At 36.6% G+C, this 15,873-nt stretch overlaps 1 protein-coding gene across 2 annotated transcripts in view; it reads left to right on the top strand.

Moving 5' to 3' along the window:
- ANLN (anillin, actin binding protein) overlaps nt 1-12,534 on the top strand; it is a 54,040-nt gene extending 41,506 nt beyond the window's left edge. For both annotated transcript variants that reach the window (XM_059933613.1, XM_059933612.1), the window contains 4 exons: nt 1,423-1,509; nt 4,801-4,908; nt 8,408-8,580; nt 11,378-12,534. In XM_059933613.1, the coding sequence (XP_059789596.1) occupies nt 1,423-1,509; nt 4,801-4,908; nt 8,408-8,580; nt 11,378-11,501 (492 nt within the window). In that variant the 3' untranslated portion in view covers nt 11,502-12,534. The remainder of the gene's footprint in view (nt 1-1,422; nt 1,510-4,800; nt 4,909-8,407; nt 8,581-11,377) is intronic.
- The last annotated feature ends 3,339 nt before the right edge of the window (nt 12,535-15,873 follow it).

Genomic DNA, 15,873 nt, shown 5'->3' with positions numbered 1-15,873 from the left:
CTTTTTTTTCAATAGGAGTATTTGGGTATTATTTGACAAAACAAACAATGTTCTTTAAGCAAACATTTATTGAATGTCTGGATATGGTTTGGCAATAGGATATGGAAACAAACATGAGAAGGACACGATAATTGACCTCAAGGATCTGCTGTGCAGAGGTGTGGGGCTGTAGGTTAGGACACATAAGAAAATATACACTGAGAGTCTCAAGGCCTAAAAGACAAACTTTGGGCTCTGAGAAGAACAGAATCTGGATGGCCTAGAGTAGTTTCATATACAGAAGTGGGGAGAAAGGAGACTATACCACATTTTCTTTGTCTATTCAGCTGTTGATGGGCATTTAGATTGTTTCCACCTCTTGGCTGTTATGAAGAATGCTGCAATGAACATGGGAGTGCAAATATCCCTTTAAGAGCCTGATTTTGATTCTTTTGGATAAATTCCCAGAAGTGGGGTTGATTGGTTATATGGTAGTTCTATTTTTAATTTTTTGAGGAACCTCCATACTGAAAAGTTTTTCATTTTGATGAAGTTTAATTTATCTGTTTTTTCTTTTGTTGCTCATGGTTTGGTATTATATCTGAGAAGCCATTGCCAAATTCATGATCATTGAAGATTTACTCCTCTGTTTTTCTTCTAAGAGTTGTATGGTTTTAGCTCTCACATTTAGGTCATTGATCCATTTTGAGTTAATTTTTGTATGTGGTATGAGGTAGGGATCCAACTTCACCCTTTTGCATGTGGCTATCCAGTTTCCCCAGCACCATTTGTTGAAAATATTGCTCTTTCCTCATTGAATGGTTTTGGTACCCTTGTTGAAAATCAATCTGGCATATATGTATGGGTTTATTTCTGGACTCTCAATTCTATTCCTGTGGTCTATATATCTATCCTTATGCCAGTACCATGCTGTTCTGATTACTGTAGCTTTGGATTGGTTTGAAATTGGGAAGTATGATTCTTTCAACTTTGTTTTTCTTTTTCAAGATTGTTTTGGTTATTTGGGGCCTCTTGCAATTCCATATGAATTTGAGGATCAACGTTTCCATTCTGCGGTTCACTATTCTTTATTGCTGAATAATATTATATTGTCTTAATATGCCAATTGGTTTATCCCATCTTCTATCAAGTATATTCTGTTGATAGGGAATGGATAAACACATGTATTCTCTTCTTAAATCTGTGTTTTCTTTGTCACATTACTTGGGACTTAGGGTTCTGCTTTAATCAAGCTCTACACTGAGTGAATTTATTCTTCAAAAGCATTTGTTGCTAAGGAACCAGTGGCTTTTGGGCCACCTATTTTATATTCCAGCTTTAGAAAATACTGTGTTTTCAAGACATAATATTCTCTAGTCATGATTTATACATGTTTTATCAAGAAAAACTGTTTTACAAATAATTTACTCTCCTTCTTCACAGGTACCCTTTCTATGTCCTTTGGAAGGTCATATTTACTTAAAAATAAAGTGTCAAGTGAATTCAAGTGTTGAAGAAAGAGGTTTTCTAGTAAGTAACATCACTGGATCTATATTTTCTTTTTTCCATTTTGTGAAGCATAGACTTGGTTTCCCATAAGAATGGAAGTCTGTGTGACTAAGTGATAAATTGGTTCAGATTTGTTGCATGTCCACTATATGCCAATCACTGTGCTGGTGTTAGAATATAATAGGCCACAGAAAATAATCCCTCCACTCAGGAACTTTTAGTGTAATCGGGAGAAATACAAGTGAACAGTTAAGTACAATACAGTACTATAATGGGAGAAAGCATAGAGAGCATGGGTGTAAATTGGTGGGACACCAGGTCTTAGGTATGAGTGGGAGGGCTTAAAGAAAGGTACTGGAAGTAACTTGTAAACTGCTAGCTGAACAAGTGAGCCAGAGGGAGAGAAGAGGGAGAAGTTCTCCAGATGAAGGGAAAAGCATTACAATGGCCTGGAGGGCCCTTCCCTCTCTCACCCCCACCAGAGAAGAAGATGACACATTTAGATAGTGGCAGGTATTTCAGGGTAGCTAGAGCTTAGAGTCTGAGTGTGTGTGTGGAGAAGGGGTAGTGAGAGGAGTGATTGGGGAGGAAGGTGGGGTTAGGGGAAATGGAGCCAAGTGTTAGAGGGTCTTTTAAAGACTTCTGACTTTATCCTGAAGTCGGTTGGGTACTCTTGTAGGATTTTAAGCAGAGGATTAACATCAAATTTGGGGTTTAGGAAAGTCATTCTGACTAATGTGTGGAAGTGGACTGGGAAGTGGCAGAACTGAAGAAGATTAGTGAAGAAACTGAGTTACTCCATGAGAGAGGGGATGGGGGCTGGCAGTCAGGGTGGAGAGAAGGACCCACCGTGGACAGATGAAGAAGTGCAGACCCTAGTGGTTTGGCTGTAGGGGTGGAGAAGCAGAAGTAAGGATGTCACCCAGATCCCTGCCTTGCACAACTTGTTGGGTGGCAGTGATTATACTGAGATAAGGGGGAGGAGCATGTTTGGGATGGAAACCGTTTTTCCCCCAAATTTTATTGTGGTAAATTGCAAGCATACAGCAACATTGATAGAATTTTACAATGAACGCCTGTATAGCCAGCATGTAGATTTTGCCTTTAACATTTTTTACTGTCCTTGCTGTATCATGTATCTACTACCTAGCTATACTTCTAGCCAGTCCTGAAAACATCATATTTTGGGGGGAAGAATTTCAAAGTATATTGTAGACATTAGCATGTTCCTGTGAATCTTCAGTGTACATCCCCTGAGTTCTGACACAGGCATACATCTGTGTAACCCAAATTTCTATTAAGGTAGACAATATTACCCCAGAAAGTTCCCTCATGCCCCTTGTCAGTCAGTCCCCACCCAAGGTAGGAGTTTTAATGAGTTAAGTTTTAAATAACTTGAATTTTAGATGCGTACAGACACGTTTCAGAGTTTGAGTTTGGAGCTCAAGATAGACATTTTAGATGAGGTGAAGGTTTGGAAATCTGCAGCAGAGAGATAGTAATGGAAGCTCAGGCAGCGTTGAATAGCCAGGAGAACACTAACATTTAAGCCACAGACCAAGGAAGAGAAGCTCTCAAGGGAGACTACAGGGAGGGCAATGGAGAACTTAGTATCATTGTTGCCAGGGGAAGAGAGTCTGCAAGAGGGAGTGGTCAAATTAGATAAGGATCTATTAGACACTGTTGGACTTATTAAAGAAGTTGTCATTCTAGTCTTGTTGAGAGCAGGAGCTAGATTGCAAATGGTTATAAAGGGAGTGGAGGGTGAAGAATGGGAGTGCAACAACTCTGAAACAAAGTTTGGCTGCAGAGGGGTAAAGAGAGTGTGGTACCTGCAGAGGTATGTAGGGTGAAAGAAGGATTTTGTTGACGTTTTATTAAGATTGGAGAGATTTGAGCATCTTTAAATTCAAATGGGTAGCTTCTAATAGGGCCAAAGAGGGCAAAGGTAGAGGCAATGGGGAACCTGCACTTTAAGAAATAACACATGGAACAAGGTCATGAGAGTGAGAACAAATAAGACCCAAGCCACGGTTCATGATCTTGTACAGAATTATACTTTTCCCATTATCAGAGGTGGAAAGTATGTGTGTAGAATACACAGAAGATTGTGGGTGTGGTACCAGAAGTAGAGAAAATCTAATAGCTTTGGTTTTCTTTGTGAAGCAAGAATTTGAGCTATACAAAAGATATCACAAGTCAATTTGCAGTTGCTGACAAAGGGCACAGAAAGAAGAGGTAGATTGTACAGAAATTCCAAGCGGCCAAGGTGACTATAAATCAGACTTCGTAGCTTTTTTCACATGTAAATCCAGCAGGTGGCACTAGATATTCTTGGAAAAGTGTCTTTATGAATTTCTGACTTGAAAGCAGTGTTTACTTACTGACCTTTTCCTTTAATGTAAATATTTTCATATTTTACTCTAGATACCTTTAGCCCCTGATATACTCTTATGACATTCATTTGCCTAAAATGTCTGACCTACTTAATGTTTGAGCAGGGCTCTTAACTACTTTAGAGTTAGATGTTTTCAGGTTTACTCTATCTTGAATCCTATAGGCCATTCTTATCACATCCACACTTACAGAAATGTGGTAAAAAAAAATTACTCAGGACTCCCCCAGATAACTTCTGTCCCCTGTCTAAGCAATGCCTTTTAATTACTTCTAACCTCTATAAAAAATAAAGGTAGTAATTGAAATGGTTCAGTTGCTTGGTTCAGTTTTCCTTCCTGATGTGCCAGGGACAGCTGGAAGGAAGGAGACTACCAACCAGAGAAACTTGCTAAGTGATTCTAAAATGGTACTAGTCTAACTCTGCCAAGACTGATGAGCAGCAAGAAAAGTATGTTCTGGTTTAGCTAGAAGGTCCCAGTTCTGCTTTGTGACCGTGTGTTGTCATCTAATTTCCTTGGCCTTCAGTTTCCCCAGCTATAAAAATGAAAAAGCTGTCCTCTTGTTATTTTTCTCTGATTATAGTAGGGGGTAGTGATAACTTGTATTATTTTTATCCATCAAATTTTTCCTTTTCTATTACCTTTATGATGTAAAAGGTGAATGTAAACACAAAAGGGAGCTGGTGAGTCATTTGTACTAACTTTGTGCTTGAGATTGAAATAACAAGATTCCTGGCCTTGATACAGAGTAGAATAAAAATAAACTTAAGTACTTTATAAAAGAGAGAAAAGAAAAAGAAAATCATGCAAGTAGATTTTGAAGTATGAAATATGTCAACATACTGAGGTTTAATGTATAGAAAACATTTAATTGATCCTCAAGTTTCTAAAGTCAGTATTTCATTGACTTTTCCAGACCATATTTGAAGATGTTAGTGGTTTTGGTGCCTGGCATCGAAGATGGTGTGTTCTTTCTGGAAACTGTATCTCTTATTGGACTTATCCAGATGATGAGAAACGAAAGGTAATATTAATACTGATGGTCAGTGGTGAAAGCCCTAACTGATTTTCAGGGAATATTTCATGCAAGTGTTCCCCGTGGCCCCCATCAACCACCCAAATGCCCCGTTAAAAATATTTACTAAGCCATTAAAAATGTTCTTGTTGAAAGACTAGTGAGTGTGTGTGTGTGCATGTGTGTGTATTTGTGTAAAAATTTTATATCTTATCCATTCCCTGTGATTTGACCACTCTTGAAATACCTTAAGGAATATATTTTTCTTTTTTTCTGGAATGTTTCATAATATTTTTTAATTGACACTTTTAGTCAGAAATATTTTCAATTCACTTTTGTATTTTATTAACAGTTGATTTACCTAACTCTGAGATAAAACAGAAAGGAAAAACCACCATAGGAATATAGTGGTTTTGGTTTTGTTTCTAAAATTTGATAATAGAATTTTATGGATACATTACATCTTGTTTTTAAAGAATTTAATGTTATTGCCCAAGTGTGGTAATTTATTATCCAAAAACTGGAAAATAGAAATAAGCAGAATTATAAAGTAAAATCATCTTTAACAGAGATAACTACTGTTCACATTTTGCTGTGTATCCTTCTAAATTTTTAAAATGTATAATATGTAATAATAGTTATATATCCATTTATGAATCTTTTTTAAACAGAAAGTATCATGTTTTTTATAACTTAATTTTTACTTGATAATATCCTGATATCTTTCCACATCAATAAAAATACATCTGTGATATTGCATTAGATAGCTATATGTATTACATTGTAGCTATATAAAATTTTATTTTAAAGTTTATTGTGAAATATTTAGAACCTTCAAATAGACAAAAAAAAAAAAACAAGTAATTTCCATCAACCTCTGTGTTATCAGTCCAGTTAAAGCTCCTCATGTAATTTTCTCTCCCTCATAGAGATAACCCCTATCCTGAAATTATTTTGTTCCTATGTATTTCTTTAAATTTTTATTATATATTATATATAAGCAGTATATTATTGCAATTGCGTATTTTGAAGCATTATACAAATAGATCATACTGTATATACTATTCTGCAACTTGCATGTTTTAAGTCAATATGATTTGTGACATTAGTCTAGGCTAGTGTGTGTAGCTCTAGTTTGTACAGCTCTAGCCATCTTTCTCTGTACTAAAGTATTCCATTGTAAGAATGTATCACAATTAATTTATCCACTTCTCCTATTTATGGGCACTTAGATTATTTCCAAATTGTTGCTATTATAAACAGCTCTGCTATAACTTAGCTACATGGATCAGAGCTCTTTCTAGAGTTTGTATCTAGTAGCAGAATTGCTGGTTTGTAGGGTTTCACACATCTTCAATTTAGCTAGATTTTGTCCAGTTATTCTTGAAATTGGTTGTACAATGTTCCGTTCCCACCAAGAGTATATGAGAGTTCTCAGTGTTCCGCATCCGACCAACGCTTGATATGTCAGCCTTTTAAACTCTTGTCAGTGTGATAGGTGTGAAAGGTTATCACTGTGTTTTTATTTTGGTTTTTCTTGATTGAACATTAAGAGTAAGCATCTTTTCTTATGTGTTTTGGCCATTTATTTCCCTAGTCTTTTGCTTGGCATATGTTTTAATTTATCTTTATAATATCTTTTCATAAACAGAAATTTTTAATGCTAAGATAAATCTGTCAATGTATTGCTTTATTGTTTGCTTTTGTGAGTCTTAGTTAAGAAAATCATCTCTTTAGTCATAAAGATATTCTCCTATACCTCCTTATAACTTCTGAAAGTTATAAAGATTTATATTTCATATTTAATTTACCTGGAATTGATTTTTTTTCCCCAATCTGGAAACCCAACTGTGCCAGCCCCATTGGATGGTCCATTCTTTCCCCACTGATCCACATGCTGTTTCTGACATGTATCAAGATGTCATTATATATGTAGGTCTATATTTAGGCTTTCTACTCTGTTTCCTTTGGTATGTATCTCTCAGTCTCAATTACCATAGCTTTAAAATAAATCTTAATGTCTGGTAAGGTAAGTCTCCTAACTTGTGTTTTTATTCAATAATGTATTATTTATTCTTGGTCCTTCTTTTTACAAACACACACACACACGGAAATATGTGTACCTGTATGTTTAACTTTTTATAATTGAAAATGTTCAAATGTACACAAAACAGAGAGAAATAGTATATTGAACTCCTAGCTTCAACAATTATTAACTTTCATGTTTCATTTCTCTCTCCACAGCACACACACTTTTTTGTTCTTGTTGGTTTGCTGAGGTATTTTAAAGCAAATATCACACTTCATATTATATCATTTAACCTGTGTGAGTCAAGGTTGCCAGTTCCTAACATTCATTGGTCAGTACCCCAAGGAAGCCAGATTTCAGGCTAGCTTACCATTCTGCCCTCTCTCTTCCTCATTGATTTTGGCCTTTGAAGGTTTCTTTCACCTTCTTGTGAGTTCAGTTATTTGGCATTTGGGGAATTATGGGAAGACTTTTATTTAGTCTGCCATACTTGCTGGAGACATAATATTATTATTTGTTTAAATAGTCCCCAATTACTGTCATTTAATTTGTTTCAGTCTTTTCACTATTATGAAAAAACAGGGACTATACCCATATAAACATCTTTGTGCACCTATGTATTTGCTTAGGATAAATTTCTTTTAGGTGAAGTTGTAGGATCAGGGTATGCCCATTTTGAATGTTTTTTGATTGCTCTTATCAAATTGTCTACCAGTAGTAGACCATTTATGCTTTCACCAGCAGTGTATGAGAGTTTCTATCACCACCCCAACCAATCAACATAGGTTATTACCATTCTTTCCAGACTTGGCCAATCTAATGTTTAAAAATAGTATATTTCATTCTAATTTCTTCTTAAAATTACTAATAGAGTTAACACTTTTACTGGCTTTTTAAAAATTGTTTGTGCCCATACTTGTCCCTTTTCCAATTTTTCAGGACCATTTAGTCTTATGAATTTTTATCTTTGACTGTCATACCATAGGAATAACATGGCTTCCAACAATCCAAAGCAATAGTTTAGCCTGGTCTTTTAGAGATACATAAAAAATATTTACAAATGAAATCTGATGTCTAGGTTTCTGTTTATAGAAAGGGAGGAATTAAGTGGGCTATAGACAAAAGGTGGTTGAATGTGTGCTTCTAATTGTTAGAGCTGATTAATGGGTACATGGAAGTTCATTATGCTGTTCTTTTTATTTTGTATCTGTTTGAAGTTTTCCATAACAAAACGTTTGTTTTTTAAGTTGACTAAGAGCTCCAGTTGACATCTTTGGTTTCTATTTTTATGACCAGCAAAAAACAATAATAAATGTTAAATATGTTTCTCTAAACTCAGTGTAATTAAACTTTAACTTTTAAATTAATGCCTTTTTAATTCTAAATTTGTATCAACTGGAATACTGCTTAATGCTTACTGACTTAAATGGTCTTGTTTATTTTCTACTAATCATGTTTTTTAAAAATTTGTTTTTAAAGAATCCCATAGGAAGATTAAATTTGGCCAATTGTACCAGTCGGCAGATAGAACCAGCCAACAGAGAATTTTGTGCAAGACGCAACACTTTTGAATTAATTACTGTCCGACCACAAAGAGAAGATGACCGAGAGACTCTGGTCAGCCAATGCAGGGACACACTCTGTGTCACCAAGTATGTATTGGGCTATAAATATTTCTATCAACTAAGTGATTGCCCACTATGTTCATACCACTGTAAGAAATATCAGAGATGATCCTTGTCTTTGAAGAGGGTACAGTCTTAATGAGGAAACAAAACACACACACATCAGTAAGAGAGTAAGCTAATAAATCAATATAGTTAAGAAAAATACAGCATTCAAGTTATATCTTAGCTTATCATGTTTTCTAGTATACTCACAGTATAGCCATTTTCAGGACAGTTACCTAATGTTCTTTGGGCTGAGTTTGAAGATTTCATGTGTAATTGAGAAGTCAAGTATTTTTTAAAGTGATTTGACACATCCCTTCCTGTCTATTCCCCAGATACCCTCGATTAACCTGCTGACTTACAAAACAATTTACTCTGCCAATTTCTGGTTGGAGATTAACAGAATAAACTACTGGGAGTGTCACTTTTCGTTAACCCTAATCTTAAGTATAAGATGCAAAAGCTTATTGCTAAGAGTCTAAGGTTCTTTTGCTTGGATGCCCAAGAGAAACTTGCAGACCAACTTCAACATACAAAATTATGATTAGGGACAAAAGTTAGAATTTGACAGAATCTCTGTTAATCAGACTGTTACTGGATATTGCAGACAGGGAGATGGGTAGAACTGGCTCCATGAGTTTCTGATGTGGAAATATCAGAAAGTTCAGCCAAGAGACACTCTATTAAAATAGAACAAAGTTGCCCAGATACCGCCAGTTGGTTTTAAAACAGAGAAAGAGGGGATGCGTTCTTTGGAAATTCTTGATGTCTAGATTACTTTCAGATTAATTTAGTTGAACTCATCCACTCCTTTCCTTCGGGGGCCTTCTGTGCAGCAGTGATATCAGACAGGACAGGAGAGGCAAATTGGATTTATAGTCACTTTCTTTAGTAGCTACCCTGTTCATGGCCACAGTCAGTGAGGGAACCAACCAAAATTCAGTCCCCAAGTACTTCCTGACCACAATGGCCCTTTTTAAACATTACTCACATTTTTCATATAATCTTATCTTTTACTTGTTACATAAACCCTCCCAGACTTCGACCTTCTCCTGCGGTAGAAATAGTTATATCACGTATTGCTCTAATTACTCTGTAGTTCACTTGCATGCAGTTTTTCTTATTATAACATTATTGTAATTTGAGTGGACACTTTATCCAAGCATTTGAGAGAGGCCCATTCTCAGCTCAGTCTTGGCTGAGTCTTTAGCTTTGCTTGGTGGCTTCTTAAAACTTATTTCACTTTTTGATCATATATTTTGCAGAGTATATACATTTTACAGTTCTGCATTCTCCTTTGTATTATTTATGTTTCTCCCCAGGGCCTTTTTGACCTATGCCTTTTATCTAAATTTAATGTATCTCGTTTTTATTTCTACTAACCAACCTTGCTATCTTTCCCTCCTTCAATACAAAATATTTATCATCTGATCAATATTGCCTACTTTGAAATATAGATTATACATTTGAACTAGAAATGTTTCATCACATGGGGAGGCAGTATTATACAGTTGAACTTTGAAGTCAACAGACCTATGTTTAAATCCTGACTCAGTGACTTACCAAACGTGACCATGGCAAGTTACTTAACTTTGCTAGCCCTCTGAAATCTCCTGTGTCAGAGGAGAAGAATAAACTCCACAGAACGACAGTAGAGGTTAATGAGTAGACACACTTAGCATGGTGTCATGCACATGGAATGAGCTCAACGAATGGTCACTATCATTACTGTAAGTATTGTGTTCTCTCCGTTGACTAATAGATGATCAACTCACTGCTTATTCACGCTTATACCATTTCTAGTACCAATGGGGAGAAATTATAAAGATGGAGAATGAGTACAGTACAACATACTTCTAACACCTGGCTGTCCTCTAGAGGAATGGTCTGGCTTGTGAATTAGGGAATTCCCCTTTCCCCCCACCCTCACCTGCTGCATCAACTGGATATTCAACTTGTAGCTAAATATGGATACAAAGAAGAGATTCCTGATATGAACAAAGAGATTAGGATAGACAAAGTCTTAGGATCTTCAGATCATTTACTGTAAATACTGTGCTCTACTAATACAGTGGGACAAGAATAATGGGAGACAGTACAAAATAGTATTATCGATAAGGCCAGGTGAAGGTTCATGAGTCTGTGATTCCAGTTCTTGGGGACCCTGAGTCTGAGGGATCTGGGGGGGGCTCCCATATTCAGGCCTGTGGTGCGCTTGCTCTTCTAAGAAGTGACCCATGCTCAGTGGCTGTCCTGCACCACCAAACTGCCCAGTCAGACCACCTGTACAAGATTAGTTACTGTCTTTGGTGTGAAACTCTGTCATTTCCCAAATGTAATCAGTGTGAGTTATGGTTCAGCTAACCAACCTGCAAGATGATTTTCTTTTGTTGTAATTGGAGAAGCACTTTACTCTGGGTCTCTTGATTTAGCATCCATTAAAACAGGGGTCCCCAAGCCCCGGTCTGCGACCTGTTAGGAACCGGGCCGCAGAGCAGGAGGTGAGCGGCGGGTGACCGAGAGAAGCTCCATCTGCCGCTCCCCATCGCTCGCATTACCGCCTCAACCACCTCCCCGCCGCCGGCCATGGAAAAATTGTCTTCCGTGAAACCGGTCCCTGGTGCCAAAAAGGTTGGGGACCGCTGCATTAAAAGTTGGTAAAGAGTTACTCCTTTTACTATTTAGGCTCCGCTCCCCAACCCCCCATCCCGCCCCAGCAAGAGTACTTGGAGATATGGAATGGGGGAAAGGATCCTGATCTTTTTGTTTGTTCATGTAGGAACTGGCTGTCTGCAGACACCAAGGAAGAGCGGGATCTCTGGATGCAAAAACTCAATCAAGTTCTTGTTGATATTCGCCTCTGGCAACCTGATGCTTGCTATAAACCTATTGGAAAGCCTTAAACTGTGGGACATTTCCAAGTCATATAGAGGTTTTCTGACTTATGTCATAAATGTTTCTTAAGAGCATCAGTTTTGCTGGTTGCATTTTATGCTTTAAATACAAAAGGGTATGTGCCAATATTCATTCACTACATATTATGCAGTATTTATATCTTTTGTATGTAAAACTTCACCCGATTTCTCTTCTGTTATTCATAAATGATTGGAAGAAAAAATTTATTATAGTTGATTTTGCTAAATTTTAATATAAAAACCTCATTTTCCTAGAAATCTAATTATTCAATTATTCATGTTAAAATATTTTTTTTAAAGTAAGAAATTTTGAGTTGTCTTCCTGGAGCTGTGGGTCTCAAAGTAGAAAGGTCTTCCAGGGTTGGAGACAGAAACCTCACACTTGATCATTCTTTCTCTAGCCTCAGTACTTTTTTCTAAAGGTTGTGATCATTTATTGATCATGATATATCTTGTTACTAGAGTACTGAAAAAAAATTCTAAGGGACCTTGCAGAAACATTTTTAGTAATGGAGGTAAGAACTTTTTCACAGTAGCAAATGTTTATTAGTCTGATGCTTAAGGCTGCCTTCAAATAAGAGATGTGGACATAGGGCATATTATTGTGTGAGATTTGGGGGTTAAATGTTTTATTTAGAAGACTTAATAATCACATGGTTTACATTTACTCAGTTACTATAAATGCTGTGTGGTGCACATTTTCATGGAATACAGGCTTTTAAAAATAACTATTTTTGCTCTATAGCTTACAGACTCCTCAGATATACTTGGCAAATTAGTTCTTTCTGTTCCTGTAACAAGAACAAATGTAAATTGAAGAATCTTTATATAAGAAAAGTAAATGTTACCAAGCTACTATGACTAATACTTTGCTTGCCTAAGTTCTTGTCTTTTTTCTTTTTCACATCAGTGTATGACAGTGTCTAGACACCCATTATGAAAATCACTTGAGAAACTGTTAAGTCATGTATTACCTTTAAAAGCCTAATGCCTTTTTTAAAATTATAAAATATTGTAAATGTAAAGCATGGTCTCAACTTTCAGTACACTTTCAACTTCTTCTCTGAATTGTTAAAGTTATTGATGGCCTCATTTATAAACACTAAATTCTGTCACCTCCTGTCATTTTATTTTTTATTCATTCAAATGTGTTTTTTGTTATGTGTATTATAAAAATATATTTTATGATCTCCTACCTAAATAAATACTTGCAAATGGCTTAAGGAATCAGCTATTTAAGAAATATTATTAAAATGTGCCATGCGGCTGCCCTGCATCCTAGGCTGCAGGCTTCTTGAGGGGATGGTACTGACTTGGTGAGGGCATTTCATTCATCTTTTTACCTCTAGCCCAGTGCTCAGCCCATTGTGTGTTCTTAGAGTCACTGTTGAATCAGGAGGTGGATGAAGGATCCATTTCTGAGGCATTTCAATAGAATATGGTACTTGGATGCACATTCGAGGAGGTGGAGGATGATTCCCAAGTGCTTAGCAGAGACTGAGTAGATAAGTAACATCACCAGCCAAAACAGGGTATAGGTTTGGTGGGATTGATGACAGGGCCCCTTTCATTTATTTGTAGATTTGTGTTTATTTTTTAAATTTCTTTTTTAATAAATTTATTTATTTATTTATTTATTTATTTATTTATTTATTTATTTATGGCTGTGTTGCTGTGCGCGGGCTTTCTCTAGTTGCAGCGAGCGGGGGCTACTCTTCGTTGTGGTGCGTGGGCTTCTCAATGTGGTGGCTTCTCTTGTTGCAGAGCACGGGCTGTAGGCGCATGGGCTTCAGTAGTTGTGGCGCGTGGGCTTCAGTAGTTGTGGTTCGTGGGCTCTAGAGTGCAGGCTCAGTAGTTGTGGCGCACGGGCTTAGTTGCTCCGCGGCATGTGGGATCTTCCTGGACCAGGGCTTGAACCCGTGTTCCCTGCATTGGCAGGCAGAATCTTAACCACTGCATCACCAGGGAAGCCCTTGTGTTTATTTTTGAATAGGCATTATATGTCATTATACAAAATTCAAAAGACACAAAGAAGTTAAGGTGAAAAGTATGTCTTTTCCTCTTGTCATAGCCACTTTTGCCAATTTTGCCGTGTCCTCCTGGAGAGATTCTGTGCATATTACATCAACATATTTCTATTCTTTTGTTCATTAAAAATATTTCATACATACTGTTTGTTGTAAGTGAAAGAAAAAGGCACAACAGTATTCCTTAGCAAACATTATATCTTAGTATATGTATAGAGGGTATATAAAGTTCAGTTTTAGAAGAAATTTAAGGTGATTGTGGAACATATGTTAGAAATACCTCATAAAAGGGAACCCTCTTGCACTGTTGGTGGGGTTGTAAATTGATACAGCCGCTATGGAGAACAGTATGGAGGTTCCTTAAAAAACTAAAACTAGAACTACCATATGACCCAGCAATCCCACTCCTGGACATATACCCTGAGAAAACCGTAATTCAAAAAGACACATGCACCCCAATGTTCATTGCAGCACTAGTTACAATAGCCAGGTCATGGAAGCAACCTAAATGTCCATCAACAGAGGAATGGATAAAGAAGATGTGGTACATATATACAATGGAATATTACTCAGCCATAAAAAGGAATGAAATTATGCCATTTGCAGAGACATGGATAGACCTAGAGATTGTCATACAGAGTGAAGTAAGTCAGAAAGAGAAAAACAAATATCGTATAATGTTGCTTATATGTGGAATCTAGAAAAATGATACAGATGAACTTATTTGCAAAGCAGAAATAGAGACACAGGTGTAGAGAACAAACGTATGGATACCAAGGGGGGAAGGGGGGAGTGGGATGAATTGGGAGATTGGGATTGACATATATACACTACTATGTATAATATAGATAACTAATGAGAACCTACTGTATATCAGGGGGAACTCTACTCAGTGCTCTGTGGTGACCTAAATGGGAAGGAAATCCAAAAAAGAGGGGATATATGTATACGTATAGCTGATTCACTTTGCTGTACAGCAGAAACTAATGCAACATTGTAAAGCAACTATACTCCAATAAAAATTAATTAAAATAAAAAGAAATACCTCATAAACCGTGGGAAATACTGCTCTGAAAATGTCAGTGTTATATGCCTAGGGGGATTGTTGAAACCATTAGAGTCGATAAGATCATCCAGGGAGTATGATGGTGGAAAGAGAAGCAAGAACAAAAAGAACATGATCTTTAGGGGAAAAGTGAAAAAGGAGTGGCTGATGATTATCTTCCATGAAAGAAATACAAGAGTGATGTCTGCTGAGACCAAAAAAGGCTCTTAAGATTTGACCACAAAATCAAAAAGTGGGTTAAAGAAAACAACTGAAATTTGAAATGGTCAATTCGATAAAATCATTCAGATGAAATATCAGGTTACACAGAGGAAAAGAATGACAGATTTGATTGCATAAAAAATTTCCTTCCTGACAAATTTAAACAAAGTTTAAGCAAATTTAAAACATAAGCCCCAGACTAGGAGAAAATATTCACAACACATTTAATAATCAAAGAATTAATACACAAAATATATAAAGAGCTCCTTTGGCCGGCTATCATCGTTTAAGCATTTACTATGTACCAGATGATATTCTTGGTGTTTTGCATGCATTATCTCATAATCTTCACATGACCTTATGGTATGGGCATTCAGTGAGGAAACTAGAACTTAGGTAACTTTTCTAAGGCAACATGCCTGTTAGCAAGTGGCAAACCAGGATTTGAACCTAGAATCCACATACTTTATCATCATAGTATGATGTTTCTCAAATTACTAAGAAAAAGAAAATTTAACCTAAGAAAGAGGGGCAAATAATACTAGTAGAAAATGTGTGCACACACACACACACACACACACACACACACACACGCAGATTCGAAGAACCAACAAATGAAAAAATGACATTAATAAACAAAAATACGAATTTAAATGGCAGTGGGTTATTGGCCCTTGAATTGTTGGAACTAGTCAGTGTTGCTGAGAAACCCATACTCTTGGTGAGAATAGAAACTGCTACAGCCTTCTTGGATAGTAACTTGGTAACCTCCAGTAATCTCTGAGCTAACACACAGGATCAGACTGTCACATCAGACTTGCATGCATCAGAGGTTTTATCCATATAGAGCTTTACTCATAATTTCAAGAACACAAGTGATCAAGGCACTGGCTAAGCAGGAAGTGTACAAAATCCTGCATACCTCCTGGGTCTTTCATTCCTACTTTGGACAAGTAATAGATAAGATCTCACATGAGGTTTGTGGGACATCTCACACAGCAGGGAACCTGGAGGTAAGGCAACGTTACCATTTTGTACCCTATATAGTTATACAGCTTGTGTGACT

The sequence above is a fragment of the Balaenoptera ricei genome, chromosome 9 (assembly GCF_028023285.1).
Source record: "Balaenoptera ricei isolate mBalRic1 chromosome 9, mBalRic1.hap2, whole genome shotgun sequence".
NCBI lineage: Eukaryota > Metazoa > Chordata > Mammalia > Artiodactyla > Balaenopteridae > Balaenoptera > Balaenoptera ricei.
Note: the sequence above shows the minus strand (reverse complement) of the source record. Positions and strands in the feature narration are given on the sequence as shown.